This window comes from Sipha flava, unplaced genomic scaffold, assembly GCF_003268045.1.
Source record: "Sipha flava isolate LNK unplaced genomic scaffold, YSA_version1 99_pilon_pilon, whole genome shotgun sequence".
In the NCBI taxonomy this organism is placed as follows: domain Eukaryota; kingdom Metazoa; phylum Arthropoda; class Insecta; order Hemiptera; family Aphididae; genus Sipha; species Sipha flava.
Genome location: NW_020273635.1, coordinates 513,779 through 532,712, shown reverse-complemented (window position 1 = coordinate 532,712; position 18,934 = coordinate 513,779). Strand labels below are relative to the sequence as shown.

Sequence of the window (18,934 nt, the reverse complement as noted above, 5' to 3'; positions counted from 1 at the left end):
AAATATCTAATGTAAAAATATCCGAAAAAATGTAAAAACTTTTTGTTGAAAAAACAATCCAATTGTTGATAAAAGTATAAAAACTGTCTGATGCTGATCTTAGGTTATAGTTAGTCGTATTCGTATTATTTGAAACATCTTAAAAATGATTTCATTTTAAGTTTGGTATAAAATATGTTGTGAAAACCTTTACAACTATGAATAGTAGTCAATAATTAGTTTTAGATTAATTTAGACTTTTAAGGCAAAAAAAAAATAATTTAATTAAATTAATTACTCCTTAATTTTCCATTTTTTGTAATTATCTTAAATTTACTAATTAATTTTTTATTATTTGTCTAAGATACATAAAATTACTCGATTTATCAAAATATGTGTAAATTATTGTATAATGAAATAAACATTATTCCTCAGTGTTTATTATACTTTAGAAATCTACTGCAGACTTTTTTTCTGAAAAAAATAAATGTTTACAGAAAAATAAAAAACCATCCGTATGTGCGTACAGTCAATAAATTTTTTGATTCGTTAGAACTGAAAGAAATAATTATAATTTACTACTTAAAACAATGTAAAATAATAATATGAATGAAATTAAATGTATTCCATATTGCTTGTTAAATATTTAATCAACTCCCTCTATTTTATATCAACATATTAATATTATACCAGCCGGAGATGACTATGTGCCAGTGGAATACCGATTCACGTGTCTATGTATTTGCATGCCAATCAGTATATAGGAACCGGCACCGGATTTAGTCAAAGCAAAAGGGGATTGGATGCAAAAAATAAATAAATAAATCCCTTGGGATTTTCTATTTTTACACACCCCTTGAAGCTGTCGTCGGGTATACAATCAAATTTGCAAAAAATACATACATACATTTTCACCTAGTACGCACGTGCGCTTATTGTCAAAATAATAAAAATATACATGTTTTTTGATACATGCTAGCGTATACTACAATATGGTACATTGTACCTATATTATATTTGAGATATCTACTGAACAGATCGTTACGACATCGCCTAAATTTAATTCTCTAAGCTTATTGGATATGATCTGCCACCAAACTCATTCGTATACGATGACATTTCACACTTGAATAAATTTAATTCGAAATATATATATATTTATTGTGGTATATATTATACGAGTTCATACACGGGGTTGCTCCTATAGCTCATCCGCGTTTATCTTGATCAACCTGGGTAATACTGTAACATACATCGCACGCGCGCGCGTGTGTATGTGTGTGTGTGTGTGTGTGTGTGTGTGTGTGTGTGTGTGTGTGTGTGTGTGTTCATAGCATATGGTGCTTGATTGTGAAACAATATAGCATAACGAGTACTTAATCGAAAAAGCGTAATCACCCTTATAATATATAATATGTTACTATTTGGTGTAACTGTCCGAATCGTTTTCGGTACACGAACTTCCTGTCAAAGAACGCATTCTAACCGTTCAATGTAATGAGCTCAATGACTTCCCCTCAACCACCATTAGTAATTGCAGTCTGGTAGCGTGGCATATCTTGACTTTTCTTCTATCCGAAAACTTTATCAAAAATCTGAATTTTAATGTAAAAGCTCATGAATATATACATTTATTTTTAATATTTTTTGGTGTATTTTAAATCTTAATCGAAAATACTATTAAATAAAAAAAAAAAAAATCGCTTTTCTCACATTGCAGAAGACGCCATTTGGTTTTAAAAAAAATACAGTTCATAAAAAATCTTTTGACGATTTTAAAAATCACTGGTTTTATTAATATACGTTTGGTTTATATTATATTTTGCTTATGCTTATAGATTGTTATCATCGTTCGCATTATTTCTTTTCCGATTTTGGCGAGAAATCACTAGAGGTCTCTCCAAATTTTTCTGCTTCTACATGGCCCAGATTATTTTTCATCCCTGCTGTTTGAAATCTATTTATTTTGGTCATGCTTATGGATGAGGGATCTATGTTTCTAAAGATTTGGCAATAACTTCTGGATTTCCAATCCTTTTGTAGAATTCCAACCCACCTATGCATCCCTTTTTTTACCAGTTCATAAACTATGTAGTATACCAGCCCTAAGGCAACCTGTAGACGGTTCCCATTTTTTACATCTTGTTCTGTTGGCAGTAGTTATATCGATGGACTATAGATTTATTTATATATGCAGATTATTTCATAATACCCATATCACGTTTATGTTTATTTTTACTTATTACATTCATCCATAAAAGCCAGTATATAATTTCAGAACGTCTTACTAATGATATCTTTACAAAACATATTTCAACAATTTAAGTAAATACTAACTATTTTCAGATATACTTTTACTCCAAAATCAATTTAAACATAACTATCAAATTTGAGAAATACCTGTTAGATTTGCAAAAATTGTCCATATACTGATGCAATGAGTTCTTCTATAAAGAATAATTAATTTATCATTTTAATTTACAGTGATACTTTGAACAAATTAATTAAATATGTGACGAGTAAGATATTTATGCGGTGTCGGAAAACTTATTTGATCGAATGATGATTTCATTGAAATTTACTAATGATTAAGTTGTTACCTTCTAAATTAACCTGTGTAAACTATCATCCGAAAGTTAGAAATAAAAAAATTTACTCAACCTACTATTAAAATCTGTATTGAAGCAATTTATAAATAACAAACTAAAAATTTAGTATAGAAAATTGAATTTTATAACACGCTGCTGCTTTTTAATAATGCTATACATATCCTATACATTTCTCAATAGCCACGTTGTTAATAATACAACATTTTTCCTGGCTTAAAATTGTTTTTTTTTTTTGCGTTTTTTGAATAGTATAGTTCATTTCCAGTGTTACTGTAATCTAGGTGAAATAATAAATGTTTAGTTAAATTCGTTGAAGCAAGAAAATTCATCAATAAATACATTATAAATATAATAATATTTAAATATATGTGAATAAAAGTATAATGAATAAGTTCAATGTTAATACAAATTCTATTTATTTCATTCTAATTAATTTAAATTGTTTGTTAATTTGCTACATAAATATTTTCAATGTAATATTAAATAATATATGATATATAATAAATATGTTGTGGTGCTATTAAATAAATTGCATTATCTGATTTATACGGTGTGTAGGTGTATATACGCTTATCGTGAATCCCAACGAGCCTGAAACCCATTTTGGCTTGTTGCCATTTTATATCTAATAACGTTACTATTTTATAAATTTCAATATTATCTAAGTTACTTAGTACTGTTAAAGTATTTTTTTTTCATTCATTTTAATTGATTTTAATCCAAATCAGAATATATTTGCATTTTTAGCTTCCCAAATTGTTTGTCACGCTAAATTAATTATATAAGGGTGACAAAAGAATAAATAAATAACTTTAATAATTTAGTGTTCTAAAATTGATTAAAAATGTTTAATTAATAATTTATGAAGTTAATTGTATATTATGTAATTTCATTTATTTTCCAATTAAATTAATAATATATTATATTTATGAATTAATTAAATCTTCATTAAATTAATCTAAATTGATTAGACTTTCAAAAAATGTATTTACATAAAATTATCATATACGTCTTGTCTAGTATTTAATCATAATTTATCTTGAAGTACCTATTAAAATCTTTAATAATTTATTTTTACTAATTTCTTTACATAGCAAATCTCATTAAATATTGACTTTTGAAATTGACTTCAATTAATTTCCTTTGATATCTAAAATATGTTTACTACATGTATATATATATGAATGGGTTGAACTTTGAATTCAATCGTTTCAAGGTTTCTATAGCTTTAATATTTAAGACATGTTATTAAATTAAATTATGTAAAATTTTGAATATGAGTAAAATATCAATCCTGTACACTATTATAAAGTTATTTAATAAAACTAAATAAATATACTTACAGTAAAGTGAGTTAATCATGTTTCAGGCTAACACACCCGATTGTTTGGGTATGACAATGATGGATAACAGAAATCGTTGTGTACCAATGCCCGGCAGAAACCATGTTGGCAATCCATCTGGGTTCGAAGAAACCATTCATAGGGTAAGCAAAAGATAAAATAAACGTTCCGTTATTGTAATTTGAAGCTCTTACTATTGGTTATTTTATCCCAAATATCATCGAATATTTTTTTTAAAAAAGAAAAATGTATTATTATTTACAAACCTTTTTCATGCCTTAAGTTTGATTTATTGAATTTATTTTATTAAAAATTATTTTAAAGTTAAAATTATATTTTAAACATTTATCACTTTCACACAAAAACTCATTACGATAGTTTTGTTCACAATGGGTTAACAAAATGGGTTTGTTTAACATAAAAATAATAGGGTTTTTAATAACTTTAAAGACTAGTTAATAAATTAATGTATGCCCAAATTGTATAAATTGTGATTTTTCAGGGGTGATTTTAATATTTTTCTTATGTAAAACTCGTATAAATTCAAACACTGAAATAACTAGAATATAATATAATTCTTATGAAAAATCTTACCTGTCCACCATATGTCCAGTAATCTGTTGACAAGTAAACCTAGGTCCAGACATTCATCGGAAACTTTATTTTTTTAAGTTTTTTCCTTTGTTTGTACGTTTCAATCAAATCCATGTGCGTTTATCATATGTATTCTTATACAAAATACCGTTTGGCACATAATACTTTGGCAAAAATAAAGCGCATACGATTTCCGATATCCTTTTTCTCCGCCCTTGACTATAATAATTTATCGTTTCGATCGGGGAGTCCGTTTTGTGTAGATAAAAAAACCTTCTGTCCGAATAAACAACTACAACAAAGCTCGGTTTCCTGTTTCGTATCTGTTTTTTTTCTGTCGAAACTTTTTCCAGCAACTATATGTATTCTGTTTTATTTATACTATTATTATTATTATTATTTTATTTTTTACGAGTCAATCTCGTGTAATCTCCGTTACAATGGGTTCCTATTTATTATGAACTTAGTCCTGGTCTACTTGTATATAGTACAGATATATCGTGTATGTATATACATGCATCTATCGTTTACAGTTCAATATTCAACGCAGAATGAACCGCAGCGGTGGCGTACACTAATAAACAACATTAAAGTCAGATTAGGAGGCGCGTGCACGAGGCGGTGGAAGCCGAGGCGAGTCATTAAAAACTTTTCAACGCCAAGTCGTCGGTGTGTTAACCTAACCCATGGCCGTATACATTTATGTGTGTGTGTTTGTGAACGTGTGCTAGAGAGAAGGCTAATGTTTGTCCCTTTTTTTCATCGCCGATACCTCTGTTACCTTTTTTTCTCACCCCTCAGCATGCTCACTGAATACATTCACACATATATATATTATAAAAGTATAAATGTTAGTTTTGTGAGACTTGCATCGGACACGTTTATACATACACATACGCGAGCACTCGCAGACTCGACGACGGTTTGTTAATGCGCTCGCGTTTCACGACCCGCAGGGACCCATTAAAAGTCGTGTGCGGCGGCCGTTACTACCGACTGGAGTAACATTAATCTTGTTATATGCTTGCGTGCATGATGGTGGAGAGACGAAGAAGTTATGGTGGCGAGTACGTGTGGCGGATAATATTCTTTCGTTTCGCGTATTATATATCTATATTTATATGTATGCTGGTGTGCGTATGTCATACATGCGAAAATAAAATAACACGATATGCTATGAATTATCCTGGTATATAACCTCTAACATCTATTTTTACGCGAAATTATCCAGTGTGTAAATTAAGCGTCTTTACGTCCTGTAAATAGTCTGATTTGTATGTAAATGCTATCCTATTTATTCTAGTACCTCCAATCTCATATAATGTATTTTTATAATTTCAAAAATATTTCCTCTTTTTGTGGATTCGAAATATTACAATTTAATATAAAAATATAAAATCTCACTATCCATTTGTCTATGAAAAATGCAATGTTGTTAAAATTTAGTTTTATTACACATTTAGAACCTAGATCATGCTTATATTTTAATATAAGTCATTTGCTACTACTTGTAAATGGTGTTTGTTGCAAACTTGATATACGCGGATTATACATTTATGAACGTGGCATATGTGTGTTCTAGTTGAAAGTTCAAGAAGCTATGATCAAGAAGGAGCGTTTTGACCGTGAACACGAAGACATCCTCCGGGAGATACGGCATGGGCTCTTGCGATATGGCGGCGCCGGACCTGGAAAACCTCCACGCAACAATTCGGACGAGACGTACATGTACGACGATGACATGCTCCGGCACTGGTATGACGAACCACCATATGAATCCGATCCAGAGGAACTGCTTATGGAGCAAGCCAACAACAGGTATATAAAATATATTTATGTACCTACTGTCTGAACATTTGACGAAAATTTATGGAATTTTTATTCCTCACTCTTTAACATTACCAAAAAGCCTCCTGCACCACTTCAGGTACAGGGCGTTAGTTATATTATTTTTAATCTTTTAAAATAAATTTAATACGAATTTAATTCGTACATTTATAATTTTACAGTTGTATAGTACCATATATAATTTATTATATTGTCTAAAATTGTATCATAAATATTTCAATTATTAAATTAAAAAATGTTGTATGCATAGACCAGTATTAGGATCATAAGTCTTAATTCACAAAACTAAGCTATTATTTTATGAAAAAAATAATAAAATTAAAAACCGTGGATCGATTTCTGAATTTTTAATAGGAACTATGTAAAATAATTTACGATCCACGTCCAAATCATAAAATTGTATAAAAAAACGTCATTAAAAAATGTCAAAATCGGCTTCCATGATAAGTGCACAGTACGTGTTAATACCATATGATACATACATGCACTACCATAAACATTTGTCCATTTTACGATTTAATGCATTTGGTATATAACTGAAATTTAATCCAATTGAACAAAAATACAGTAATATACAATAAATCTATCAACCAATTTCAATTTAATGGTATAAAATTTAAAAAAATTTAAATAATTGAATCTCAATAATAATGAACAGACTAGAAAATATTAGTTTGAATAGTAAGTATAATTATACATTTCAGAGTCTATTATGGTTACACCAAACACAGAACGCCGCGAAACAACAATTCCGGTTCTGTCATATCGTTGCGAAGCGCTGGCGACATATCGTTGTCCGGAGGCCATCACAGTGGCGGCGGCGGCAGCAGCAGTCATTACCGACAGACGGCCACAGGACTCTTGTTGCCGGCTTCCGGTTCCGGTCAACCGACCACTATAATACCGTTGAAGAGGCAGAACAGGGAGAGCGGAGACTACGCCACTTCTGACGTCCAAAGTGTTTGGTAACATATAATATATAATACATACATTTATACATAATACATAATTTATACATAAAACCTTCTATGGATAAGCGAATTAGAATACTTTAATTGTTCCTCAGTCAGCCGTAAGAGGCGACTAAATGAGTTTCCGTCGGGTTGATAACCGGTATGAAAATTTTGTCAAAAAATACGAGGCGCCCTTATTTGTTCTCTGTGGTAATGGATGAAGTTACGAAAGACATATAGAGCGAGATACCTTAGTGGATGATGTTCGCTGATGATATTGTTTTGTTGGAGAAAATCTGTAAGAAGTTAATAATAGGTTGGATGAGTGAAGGTTAGCCCTTGAAGGAAATTGGTTGAGAATTAGTAGAAATAAAACAGAGTATATAAAGCAGTGGTTCCCGAATTTTTACAATCACGGAATCCTTAGGAATAGTTTGTATTTTGTGGAACCTAAATGTCTCTAAGTCCCACTTTACTTCAATTAATTAATTATTTATTGAAAACCCAAATATTCTAAAAAATGTTTTAAAAATTATTATAGTTACTATTCTCAACATCCACATTTATGTTGGGGAATCCTTGAGATTGTCCCACGGAACACTCTTTGGGAATATATATTATGTATGAATTAGGAGGAAGATACCAATAATTGGAGGGTATGAAGAGACCAATTACAATAAACAGTGATGTGATAGGTGAAGTCGGAAACTTTAATTATTGAGGATTATTTGTACAAAACGACGAAGACTTTGGCATGGATGTAAATCATAAGATTAAATGTAGTTGGATGAAATGCAGAGAAGCCTCGGTCGTTTTATGTGACGAGAGAGCTCCAATGAAACTGAAAAATGAATTTTACAGGAGTTTAGTGAAATCAACTATGCTATATGGTTCAGAGTGTTAGGCGGTTGACAGGAGAATAGAACAGAGTAAAAGTGTTGCGGAAATAAAAATGTTTAGATTGATGAGTGGAGTGACAAAATAATATAGAATAAGAAACGAATATGTGAGAGATAGTATTAGTGAAACGTCGATAGTGAGCAATATGAGAAAAAATAGACTTAGATGGTTTGAACATGTGAAGAGTCGAGAGTAAACTAAAGCAGTTAAAGTTATTATGAAAATGAACGTTAAAGAGAAAAGAGGAAGAAGAAGACCAAAAAAGAGTTGGTTGGATACGATTAAAAATGATATAAGGGCTGTTGGTGTGTGCGTAGGAGATGTAGAAAGTGGAGAATAATGGAGGTTTAGCATAAGGATGGCCGACCCCGAATAGTTGGGAGAAAGGCGGAGGAGAAGAAGAAAGACATACGAGTAATATACATATTATGTGCTCGTAGGACACTCCTTAGATTTTACACTCCGTCATATCAGTTTCCGTGAAATACGGACTGTTGTTGCTCATTTATGTGTTGAAATACGTACATGAGTTTTGAACCCATCTTATCGTGATAGATTAGCTTTTTTCTACATAATATATACTCGTGTTGATACTAGTGAATTTTCGTACGAAGAAAAATGGTTGTTATGTTTAATAAAAGGGTCTTCCAACTCATTTTGGGCTGGGTCGAAAATTTGAGTTTGTGCTCGTCTGTATATTGGTATAGGACGTAGGGACGATGTATACTGTAATACGCAATGTCACCGATTTGTCTGTTTATATTGTCCCAGTGCGTATGTATTATATCGACAACTTCAATAAATCACTAAAAAATTCCTCTCGGCATGAAACCCAGACACGATATTATTATAATATATACATATATATATATATATATATTTATATATAATCAACATGCACTAGAAAATCTCATCAACAATAATTAGTGAACTATGCGTTAAATCGACGTCAACATCACCGTCTATTCTGCGCTTGCATAAAACATTTTATTTTTTTCCTACGGCCTCAGAGCAATCTATATTCATATTATACTGCAGTACTCCATGGTTTTCTCTAATTATACATACCAGCTATTACATAATATATCATCTATATTTAGTCTACCTTTGTATAATTTTTTAAACTGGGATAGTGCCACTTCGTCCCCGGAGAATTGTCGTTACCGGTCCTAAGATAAAATTTATTTTTACGGTATTTTTTTTTCGAGTATACTTATTTGTTCATTGTTTAAATCATAAAGGCAATAAAAAAAACTTAACATACTTCACCCTCTCCTAGGCCTCTATTTCGGGTACATAGTTTATGTATAGGTATTTTAACGAGTGTATAGTAATTTTACATTTTAAATAATGTAAGCACACAGTGTTCATTGGGCACTCTTGAAAATCAATTCTGTGCTGAGTTTATTATTTAAAAACTATAAATCACAATTTATGTTACTTATTGGATGAATTTAAATAATCCATGAGTGAATACTCTGGGTAATTTAGATAAAAGTGGTAGTTTTTATATGTATTCAATATACAAACAGCAAATTACATTTTTTTCTTAATCTATATATTTGTTTTGCAATAATACCGAGTTTAGAAGGAATACATTTGTTAAAATTATTTTTTTTTTTAAATAATTAAATTAATTTGCAAAAATAAAATAATTTTATACTTTTTTCACGCATTGTTTTCTGATTTTTATTTCATAAAAAAAAAGTTTGAACTATTTGAACATCATTGAATTTTGATTAAATATTATAAGTTATTTTGTTGTTATTTTAAAAGTATCATTCGTAGTTGAAACATTTACCGAGTACTTATAATAGCATTTTATAGATTTTTGTAATTTTAAAAATATTTAAGTAAAATCCACACTATTTAAATGCACTTGAAACTGTAACGATAATTACTCTCATTAATAAATAAATTAAAGCATCCTGATTACAATTTATAAGATATTTGTACTAATATAGTGATTTAAACTTTATTTAACTATTGAATTGAAACTAATCCATTCATCTTCCCTCACTCAGGATAGTTTTTTTTTTGAAGCCAATGATATATCCATTCCAAATATACGAGAACAAAAATGCACTTATATCAATCACTCTTCCCTGTATCTCATCTAACTTTTACTTTAGTCGATTGTTGAATCTTATCTATTTTTTTTTTTTTAGAAAATTAAATTTTTTAGTTATTGCATAAAAATTAATTTTTATTATCTCATAAAAGTTTACGAATAATGTAAAACAATATGTTCAAATGAGTAATATGAATTTAAACGGTTTTTAGATAAAGTGATTCCGTTATAGAAATAAATTTAAAAAATTTTGAGCAATGGTTTGTGCCAATTAATATTGGTCGTATTTTTAAATAAAATGAATGAGAGTTCTGATAACTTATGACATTTCAAAGAAAGAAAAATTGTATCAAACTCCAATTTAAGAAATTAATGGTTTTGGTCGTAAAGTACATCTTATCTGATTTCCAACTTAAACATTTATGTGTTACAACTTTATTCTTATAAAAACATTTACCAATGTATCACTAAGGTATAATAAATAATATTTAACAACATGTTATTTTTTTACCAGTCAAACATTCGTTTATACCATTTCGTTATTCTTTAAATACTTGACGATTTGATAAATTATTTTCAATTGTACAGCTTATAAGAATCACAGAAACACAATGTCAACAATTCGAAATCCTTTTAATATATTTATATTTCTCTAAAATACATTGGCATCATTATAATTGTATAATAATTTCTAAAAAAGTGAATTATATTTTATTATTTTTTATAGCTGAGACACTTTCTTAATAAGACACTATATCATTTAACAAAATAACCTTTTTAATTCTGATGTACTCATATTTCTGCAATTTGCAGATAAAAATGACCATCATCTCTATGTCCAACACTACACCAAGTGGCAAGTTTTATTAATATATGAGATATTTGAAATAGTTATGAACTTAAAAAAAATAAAAGTAATAAAGTAAAATAAAATATTTAATATATTAGTTATTACAAAATTATGGTAGATATAGGGCAAGTACATGTATGAAACTAATAAACTATCACCTGAATAAAATTATTTCTTTTTTAATAACTTTAAAATGTAACTGATAAAAAACCGTTAATCAAAACCAAAATTGATTGTTGTGATGTTACAGTTCTAGGATGTCGACATTATCTGTGGAAACCAATCGATCAGATTATGATCAAGAACTTTACCATAGGCTCAGGATGAATGTAATGATGTGTTTATGTTATACTTGTCATTAGATTAACGTATGTTGTCTTATGTTTAGGGGATGGATACCACAGTTTCTCCTGGCCACAGTTCAGATTATGCCGATCAGGACGATTCGTTTCTACAATCACCTGTATGTTTTGGTTATTTATCTTGAATCTGTTTTTTATTAAAATATATATGAATCATTTTTGGTTTTTTCAGCGTCACAGTAAGAGACAACATCATAGATCTAAAGCATCCTCGAAGCAGCTAAAACAAAATCAAAGGTCTCATCGACATCATAGTTCTGTCGAAAGTTTACCTAGTACCTCTAGTAAGTTTTTCCAGACGTATACAGATCAAAATATTAATTACTTATTCGCCACTATATAAATGTTATAGGCATCCAAGCTTTAATGGGAGCAGCATCACAAAGTTCTGAAGAATCGCCGACTTCTTGTGATGGAACACAGAAGTTACAAGTTTTAGCGTTGGCTCGAGCCATTGCCAACAGTAGTCCGAATCCATACGACAAAGATGCATTAAAGTTTAATGTACACATATTTAACCAAAATGTTAAAATTGTAATATTCTAATAATAAAAAAAATGTACGGTTTAGAAAGGAGATGTAATATTGGTGACTACCATGAATGCCAGTGGAATTTGGAAAGGAATGCTTAAAGGCTGTGATAAAATAGGTACGTTTAAATTTGGGAAGGTCCAACCATTGGTCAACGAAAGCAATGGGCTTGAAAAAACCAAACAAAGTGCAAAACATAGACCAAAGTCATTACTTCAACTTCTAAGGACCATAGGAATGGAGGTATTTGAAATTATTTACTACTCTCTTCCAATAATTGATCATTTTTATCTATATTTAAATATCAATGATGATTAGGAACAAATGTCTGTTTTTGCAATGAATGGTTTTGGAGACTTGCAATCATTCTGTGAGATACGTGAAGCGGACTTGGACTATATGGGCATAATGGCTCCAGAACAAAGAGCAAAAATATTAGCAGCTGTTCAAGTTATGCACGATTATCAATGTAAGAATTGTTTTTGTCGAATTTGAATTAGTCTCATAAGTAATACCTTATTTTTATTATTTTTCTAACAGCACCAGAAGACGATTCCAGCAGTACTGAAGAAAACAAAACAGATCCCAGTTGCGATGACTCTCAAAATGGTGGTCAACATGCAATTCCTACTGCTGACTTCTCAAAACTGAAGCCGACACCTAAACCACGTTTCTCAACTGACAATGATAATGATGCTCCTCTATCATCACCCGAGTACAATAAAAAAACACAAAAGTCTGTTGAAGATCGACAGCACTTTGGTGAAAATTCTAACACTACTGTAGTAGCTACCAAACTAAATTCGTGTACTTCTAGTGAGAAGTCTTCGGATTCTGGTGTAAGCTCTAGTTCATCTGTGTGTTTCGCTAATATGACTCGGGGAAAACACAATGGAGGAAATCAATTAAACAACAAAAACAGTTTTGGAGGACACTTGGTACAGAATGTTAAAGATTGATTGTTTAAATACTACATTTAAAGTTGATTACCTTTTACTAAGTGATTAGTCATCACTGAAATACCAAACATTAAGAGTCACAACTTATTTAAATTATTTCTTAACTTGCATTTAAAACTCTTGGGCATTTTCATTGAATTTAAAAATCAAAATAGTATTACTGTTAAGTATATTACATTTTCCTTTCTTTTTTGGAATTAGCATTTAATGTTTCAATACTATTAAGAAATGAAGCTGTTTCATTAAAATGCGCTATTTTATGTATAGCCAGTGTTAATTTAGATTTTGTGATAGTGTACTTAAATACAATTTGTGGGTCCATGTTTCTTAGTCTTTGGGATTTTCGATTTTTAATATTCGTAAAAAATTATTTAGTCAATTTGTTGTTGTTTACGATTATTCTTTTCTTTTGTTACCATAATATATAAATGAATATGATTGACTTAAAACTAGATTGGTTTTGCTGAAAATAAATGAGAACTGGCCAGAATATAAATATAATTAGTTGTTTATGGTAAAAGCAAACCAATAGGTTAATAATGATACTGTTAGTATTTTAGTTGGGTATTTAGAATAATATATATTACATTTTCTACAAGTGTTTTTTTTTTTTTTTTAATTTATTGAAAGTTATTTCAAACATTTTCTTTTTTATGTGTTAAATTACAAATTCTTTATGTACATAGATTATGCAATATGAACAAACAAAATAATACTTTTGTCAAATAAATACCAAAAATTAATGAATACATTATTGTTTTTAGATAATTATTTTTATTGATGTAATCTGTGTATAACGACTATTAATTTTGATAAACCTTTTATTGGCAATAGAAAACAATGGGTCAATATGATGATTTATAATGTCTTCTCTAAAATTCTAGTATTGTCTTTATATTTATAAAAAGTACATGTTGAGTGCGCGGTACAAACATTTGGTTACATATGCCGATAACATGGAATTTTTTTGTCAGTTCTTTACACACCTGCAATAATTTACAATATCATCTTAATGTCACATCTTGTAATGTTGTTCCATGATTTATATATATTTAAATACTCTCTGTAAATTCCATAATGATTTCGAGTATAACATAAGTAATACAATTATTTCTTCTCTCAATCTATAATTGGCTGAGGCTCTATGTTTAGCTAAATCCTACTGTTCCTAACTGTAACTTAACATTGTCATATTACACCTTCTACGTAAATAGAGATCTGTTAGTAGACTGGGCACAGAACTATTATCAATCAAAATGAAATTAGTTCTTATTGCATTTGCTGATCAAAACAAAAATATGAATACATTTTCTGAACCTAAAGGTAAAGAAGTAAACTTCAGTTAGGTAGTAAAAACAATAATTTAATTAGTAAAAATCAAGTCATAATATGATAAAAATGTATGAGTTTAATATTTAACAACATGAAAAAAATTTTTAATTTATTGTTTAAAGCCATTGTACCTTCAATTTAAGTTTAACAGTTGTGTTGAGACAGTTGCTTTTTCTATTTCTGTTTCAATGACACTCTTGCCTTTAGTAGTTATCATAGGCTTTGATTTTTCATACGGTGGAGATATCGGTCCTTGTACAGGATCCCTTTGTACATATTCAAGGCCATCGATTTCCAAAGGATAGGTCTTGTCAGCATCAAAACCGCTTAGACTTCCACAAGCCACAAACGGTGTGATCACAGGGTGCACTTCCATCTCATTCCAAGGTGTTGTATCGTTGGTCATCAAAGGGTTAGCCATGGTGGGACTGTAACCTTCAGGCAACTGGAAATCGCAGCACACCACAAATGACTCAATACTAGAATTACGAGAACTGCACGGCTTGGCAATGGTAACATCACGAAAGAATATTTCCAGTTGTGCTATCAAAATGGTCACGTCCTTACCACGAAATATCTTGCCGACAAAAGTGCCGCCGGGCTTCAGTAAATACGTGGTGATGTTCATAGCAGCCAACAACAGCTGTGCCTGAATATACTCATCGAGATCATGCAGGCCAGTGACATCTGGCGCGCCGTCGAAGACGACCAGGTCGACTAGCTGCTTGCTGAACTGCGACAGGATTTCGTTAGCCGTGCTCTCCTTGGTGATGTCGCCCTTCAGCTGGATGACTCCCGGCAATGGCGCCATTGACTGTAGGTCCACGGCCACGATCTTCACGTCCTTTTTCTCGGCCTCAGACTTGTCCGCGTACAGCGTCTTGCTCAGTACCTGGCTCCAGCTGCCCGGGGCCGCGCACAGGTCGACCACTCGCGTGACACCGTCGAATATGTTGAACTGTTCGTCGATCTGCATCAGCTTGAATGCACTGCGCGCCCGCCATCCCTGTTCTTTAGCCATCCGGTAGTAAATGTCACGTTTGTCTTTGGACGACTTGCCCATTTCGATGCGTTATATTGTACGCAGCGAGAGGGGGACAGAACCAATACCGAAGACTCGATCGACTTCGCCACGCGTAGTTTTGCCTACGATGGATGCAAAATTCAACCCAGAGGATACAATACCGACACTAGTTGTCGGTTTTTTCGCGACTGCACGCTGTGCGCAACAGAGACTTATCACGGATCTCTATCAATCGAAGCTTTCAGTGATAACGTCAACAGATGGCATTTAAATCGTAACTCGTTTTCGCGTAAATCCACTGGCGTTCGGACTCATGTTTAATAAAGAATATTATGAATATAATATGGCGTTGCCGTGCGCGAACCGAGAATATTTTGCAATTATTTTCAATGTAGAATTTTGTTCTTCGCTCTATCAACACCATCAGTCCTTATCAACATTATCCACAAGCTATTGATAACCGGCGAACAACAACATTCGTATCCTCACTATAGATATGATCCACACGCGGTTTCTATTCATCTGTTGATAACTTTTCTCGTCAAGAAAAAATTTTTTCCACCGTTCCGGTAATCCTTCCAAGTACGATTCTTTTTCGAATTGCGTTCTATTCACAAATAACTGTGTTTCATTTGCATTTACAGCGTGCATACAATGAGTAGCCAGAAAGGAAATGCCTTCCGCAATCGCCCACAGAAACATCAGAATCGGTTTGCGTTCAAAAACAATTTGCACGACACGAACGTGCGCACCAAACGTATGAACTCCATTCAGATCAACCACGTGTGCCCTCGATGTAAAGACATATTGGAGTGGAAAATCAAATACAAAAAGTACAAAATGCTAAAAGCAGCCAAAAACTGTAACAAATGCCATAACAAGACTGTCAAAGAATCTTACCACACTGTGTGTCAGCCGTGTGCTAGCATGTTGGGTATATGTCCTAAGTGCGGTGTTCCGAGGGATGAATGGATCAAAGATGGTCAAAAAGTAATGCCAGAGAACAATGAAGCTGATGACAATGAAAACGATAATTCGGAAAGCAATGATGATGATTCAGAGAATGATGCTTACTATAACCCTTCTCCTAGTTAACTTTAGCTTATCTATTAAACAATTGTTGTTTCCATATTTTATTGATTTTGAATTAAACCCATTTGACTTTTTATTTATTTCAAAATTCAATTGATTGTATTTCTTGAAACTGACATCTTATTCCTTATTATTTTCCATCAATATAAAAAACGTTTCAGCATCTTAATTGAAGTATAATTCTAACGATTATTTACTTATTTGTTAATTAACTGAAATAAATAAGTATTTTTTTAAATTATTACTTTAGTAAAATATTAGGTTACAATTTTAATTCATATTTACATAATAATCTAGTGTTTTTTGTATTACTATATTAGAGATTTTTTACTTTTATCTATTGTTCTCTTTTAAAAACATTACAAATTATAAGGAATATTCATCAATAGTTTCATAATTTAAATGATAAAAAGAATTGGGCTTAGATAATTATTGCTTTGACTTATAATATAAAACATTAAAATGTTAGATAATTTAAACAGAAGAATAACAATTAAACAAACTTGTATTAAATTATTAAATGTTAAAAGTTAAAATTTGGTAACATTGAACAAAAATGATTTACTTATCGCATACCAAAATTTGGTTTTATTGTCCATATTCATTAAATTGTTCAAATATCCAAGTTTACCAATATAATGATTGTTCGAACCATAGCAAAATGACCATATTTATTTTGCTCATACAATTATTATAAAGGTTATTTATTCATAATTGCCAAATTATTAAATATAATATTAAAAACTACACTTTTCAATGTCCTATCGAAATTCCAAGTTATGGTTTGTATGAATAAATGTCACCTTTGGATTACCTCCAACTCTTTATGTTAAGAAATTATTTGAAAATGGAGGTGAAAATTTCAAAGAACTTATTATTTCCTAATTACAAAAAATCTAATCAAATAGTCAACTCAACAATACTTAATCACCTTTCATCGCTTAAATTAATCGTATAAAGATTTCTACAACAAAATCCTGTTCATAGCCCTACTAAAGAGTAATTATAAGTAATGATAAACAACTTATTTATTTCAGTGATTAATGTTTGCTTGTAAGAGTTGAGTAAAAAGTTGATGCTCTGGAACTTCTCTAATTAAATGTCTTGTGTTAATATTGGTTAAACAATAAACGTTGATGCTGTGTTTTAGAAAGCGAATTTTAGGTAAAGTAGTTCAACACATATTTAATAGACGTAAAATTTTAAAGTAAAGAAAATCTTAAGCGTGTGTTTCGATTTATCGTTTTTAAAACGGCATTTCTGTGTTACATAAAAGTAGTAAGGACTTAGAAGCTGATTCCATAGCATTACGGCATAAGATATTAAATTAATTTTGATTAAACCATGACATCGACAATGTTAAAAATTCCTGACTTAGGTATCCGTGTTCCGTTTTGTTAATAGGTTCCGTGAATAAGTGTCGGGAAAAATATCCAAAATCAACAAACATATATAAGTAGCTAATTCTCTAATGTTGACCTTTAGTTATTAATAGAAAAAATATTTTTATTTTTTTTAAATTGCTTGATTTACAAATTGTATAAAAAAAATTTAGAGTTGGGTTTTATGATCCAAAGCCGTATTTAAGGGGTAGTTCGGGGAGGCATAACCTGCAGTATTTAAGTAGATGACAAATTTTTACAATGATTCAAAACACAAACAAATACATTTTTTTGCATTTTTAATGAAAAATAATTTAAATAATTTTGTTGTGTATAAAATGTATACCTATATGTTAAAAAGTAATTTTTTTTACATGGTATTTTATTAAGATATAGGTATTGATTTAATTTTGATTTATATGGGGATGTGACATTCATACCGAAGGGTAACACCAGGGGCTTCATTTCAACTTTTGAAAGGGTGAGGCAACTGATTAAATTTGCCGACTTCATAATATTTAAAAAAATATGGTTACCTATATATTAAAATATTTAATATTTATGGACAATGAAATATTTTTTTCGGAACAAAACATGTAAGGATTAGTAATGAACAGGGCTTGGGAGTTAAAGTTAAAACATTTGCTTATTTTTATGGATAGACTTAAAATGTAGCAGAGTGCTATAGAAATGTATGTCAAATTATAACACGTATAATTATGAAATTTGAAAGTGCTTTTTTTTTTGCTTTTTTCAACAATTTTTAAAAAAAATGCTTATTTCCTATTTTTCTGATTATTTTTGCTTATTTGACCAGTTTTTATAGTTGAATGACAAACGTCAGAATGATCAAAAACAGAAAGAACATTTTACATTTTATTTTTCAGAAAAATCCTTTAGAAAACCCATAAAATTCTTAAAGTGAAGATTTATTTTTATTTTATTTAATTTTTTAGTTAAAATTTTATAGCTTTTTTTTTCTTTATTTTAAATTTTTTAAATGCTTATTTTAGTGCTTATAATGATGTTTTTAAGCGCTTATATTAATGATTTTAAGTGCTATAAGTCCCGAGCCCTGCTAATGAATCATGATGATAAACAAAGA

At 30.4% G+C, this 18,934-nt stretch overlaps 3 protein-coding genes across 5 annotated transcripts in view; 2 read left to right on the top strand and 1 right to left on the bottom strand.

Annotated features, from left to right (window-relative positions):
• The window catches only part of LOC112693762, a 70,639-nt gene extending 56,932 nt beyond the window's left edge, over nt 1-13,707 (top strand). The window contains exons 6-15 of the mRNA XM_025568955.1: nt 3,958-4,074; nt 6,108-6,343; nt 7,078-7,338; nt 11,398-11,476; nt 11,536-11,610; nt 11,682-11,793; nt 11,862-12,013; nt 12,080-12,283; nt 12,359-12,509; nt 12,581-13,707. Coding sequence (XP_025424740.1) covers nt 3,958-4,074; nt 6,108-6,343; nt 7,078-7,338; nt 11,398-11,476; nt 11,536-11,610; nt 11,682-11,793; nt 11,862-12,013; nt 12,080-12,283; nt 12,359-12,509; nt 12,581-12,999 — 1,806 coding nt within the window. The 3' untranslated portion in view covers nt 13,000-13,707. The remainder of the gene's footprint in view (nt 1-3,957; nt 4,075-6,107; nt 6,344-7,077; nt 7,339-11,397; nt 11,477-11,535; nt 11,611-11,681; nt 11,794-11,861; nt 12,014-12,079; nt 12,284-12,358; nt 12,510-12,580) is intronic.
• LOC112693766 (putative tRNA (cytidine(32)/guanosine(34)-2'-O)-methyltransferase) lies at nt 7,604-15,555 on the bottom strand. 3 transcript variants are annotated; one of them, XM_025568961.1, is made up of 2 exons: nt 14,463-15,555; nt 7,604-7,622 (listed from the first exon to the last, which is right to left on the bottom strand). In XM_025568961.1, the coding sequence occupies exon 1, from the start codon at nt 15,392-15,394 to the stop codon at nt 14,465-14,467; it is 930 nt and encodes a 309-aa protein (XP_025424746.1). In that variant the 5' UTR covers nt 15,395-15,555; the 3' UTR covers nt 7,604-7,622; nt 14,463-14,464. The 3 variants fall into 3 exon arrangements, with proteins under 3 accessions (XP_025424746.1, XP_025424744.1, XP_025424745.1); XM_025568959.1 differs by lacking the exon at nt 7,604-7,622 and adding an exon at nt 13,801-13,985; XM_025568960.1 differs by lacking the exon at nt 7,604-7,622 and adding an exon at nt 14,020-14,316.
• A 276-nt stretch (nt 15,556-15,831) lies between these two features.
• On the top strand, nt 15,832-16,540 carry LOC112693767 (uncharacterized protein C9orf85 homolog). The gene is made up of 2 exons (XM_025568962.1): nt 15,832-15,937; nt 16,000-16,540. The coding sequence occupies exon 2, from the start codon at nt 16,010-16,012 to the stop codon at nt 16,448-16,450; it is 441 nt and encodes a 146-aa protein (XP_025424747.1). The 5' UTR covers nt 15,832-15,937; nt 16,000-16,009; the 3' UTR covers nt 16,451-16,540.
• The last annotated feature ends 2,394 nt before the right edge of the window (nt 16,541-18,934 follow it).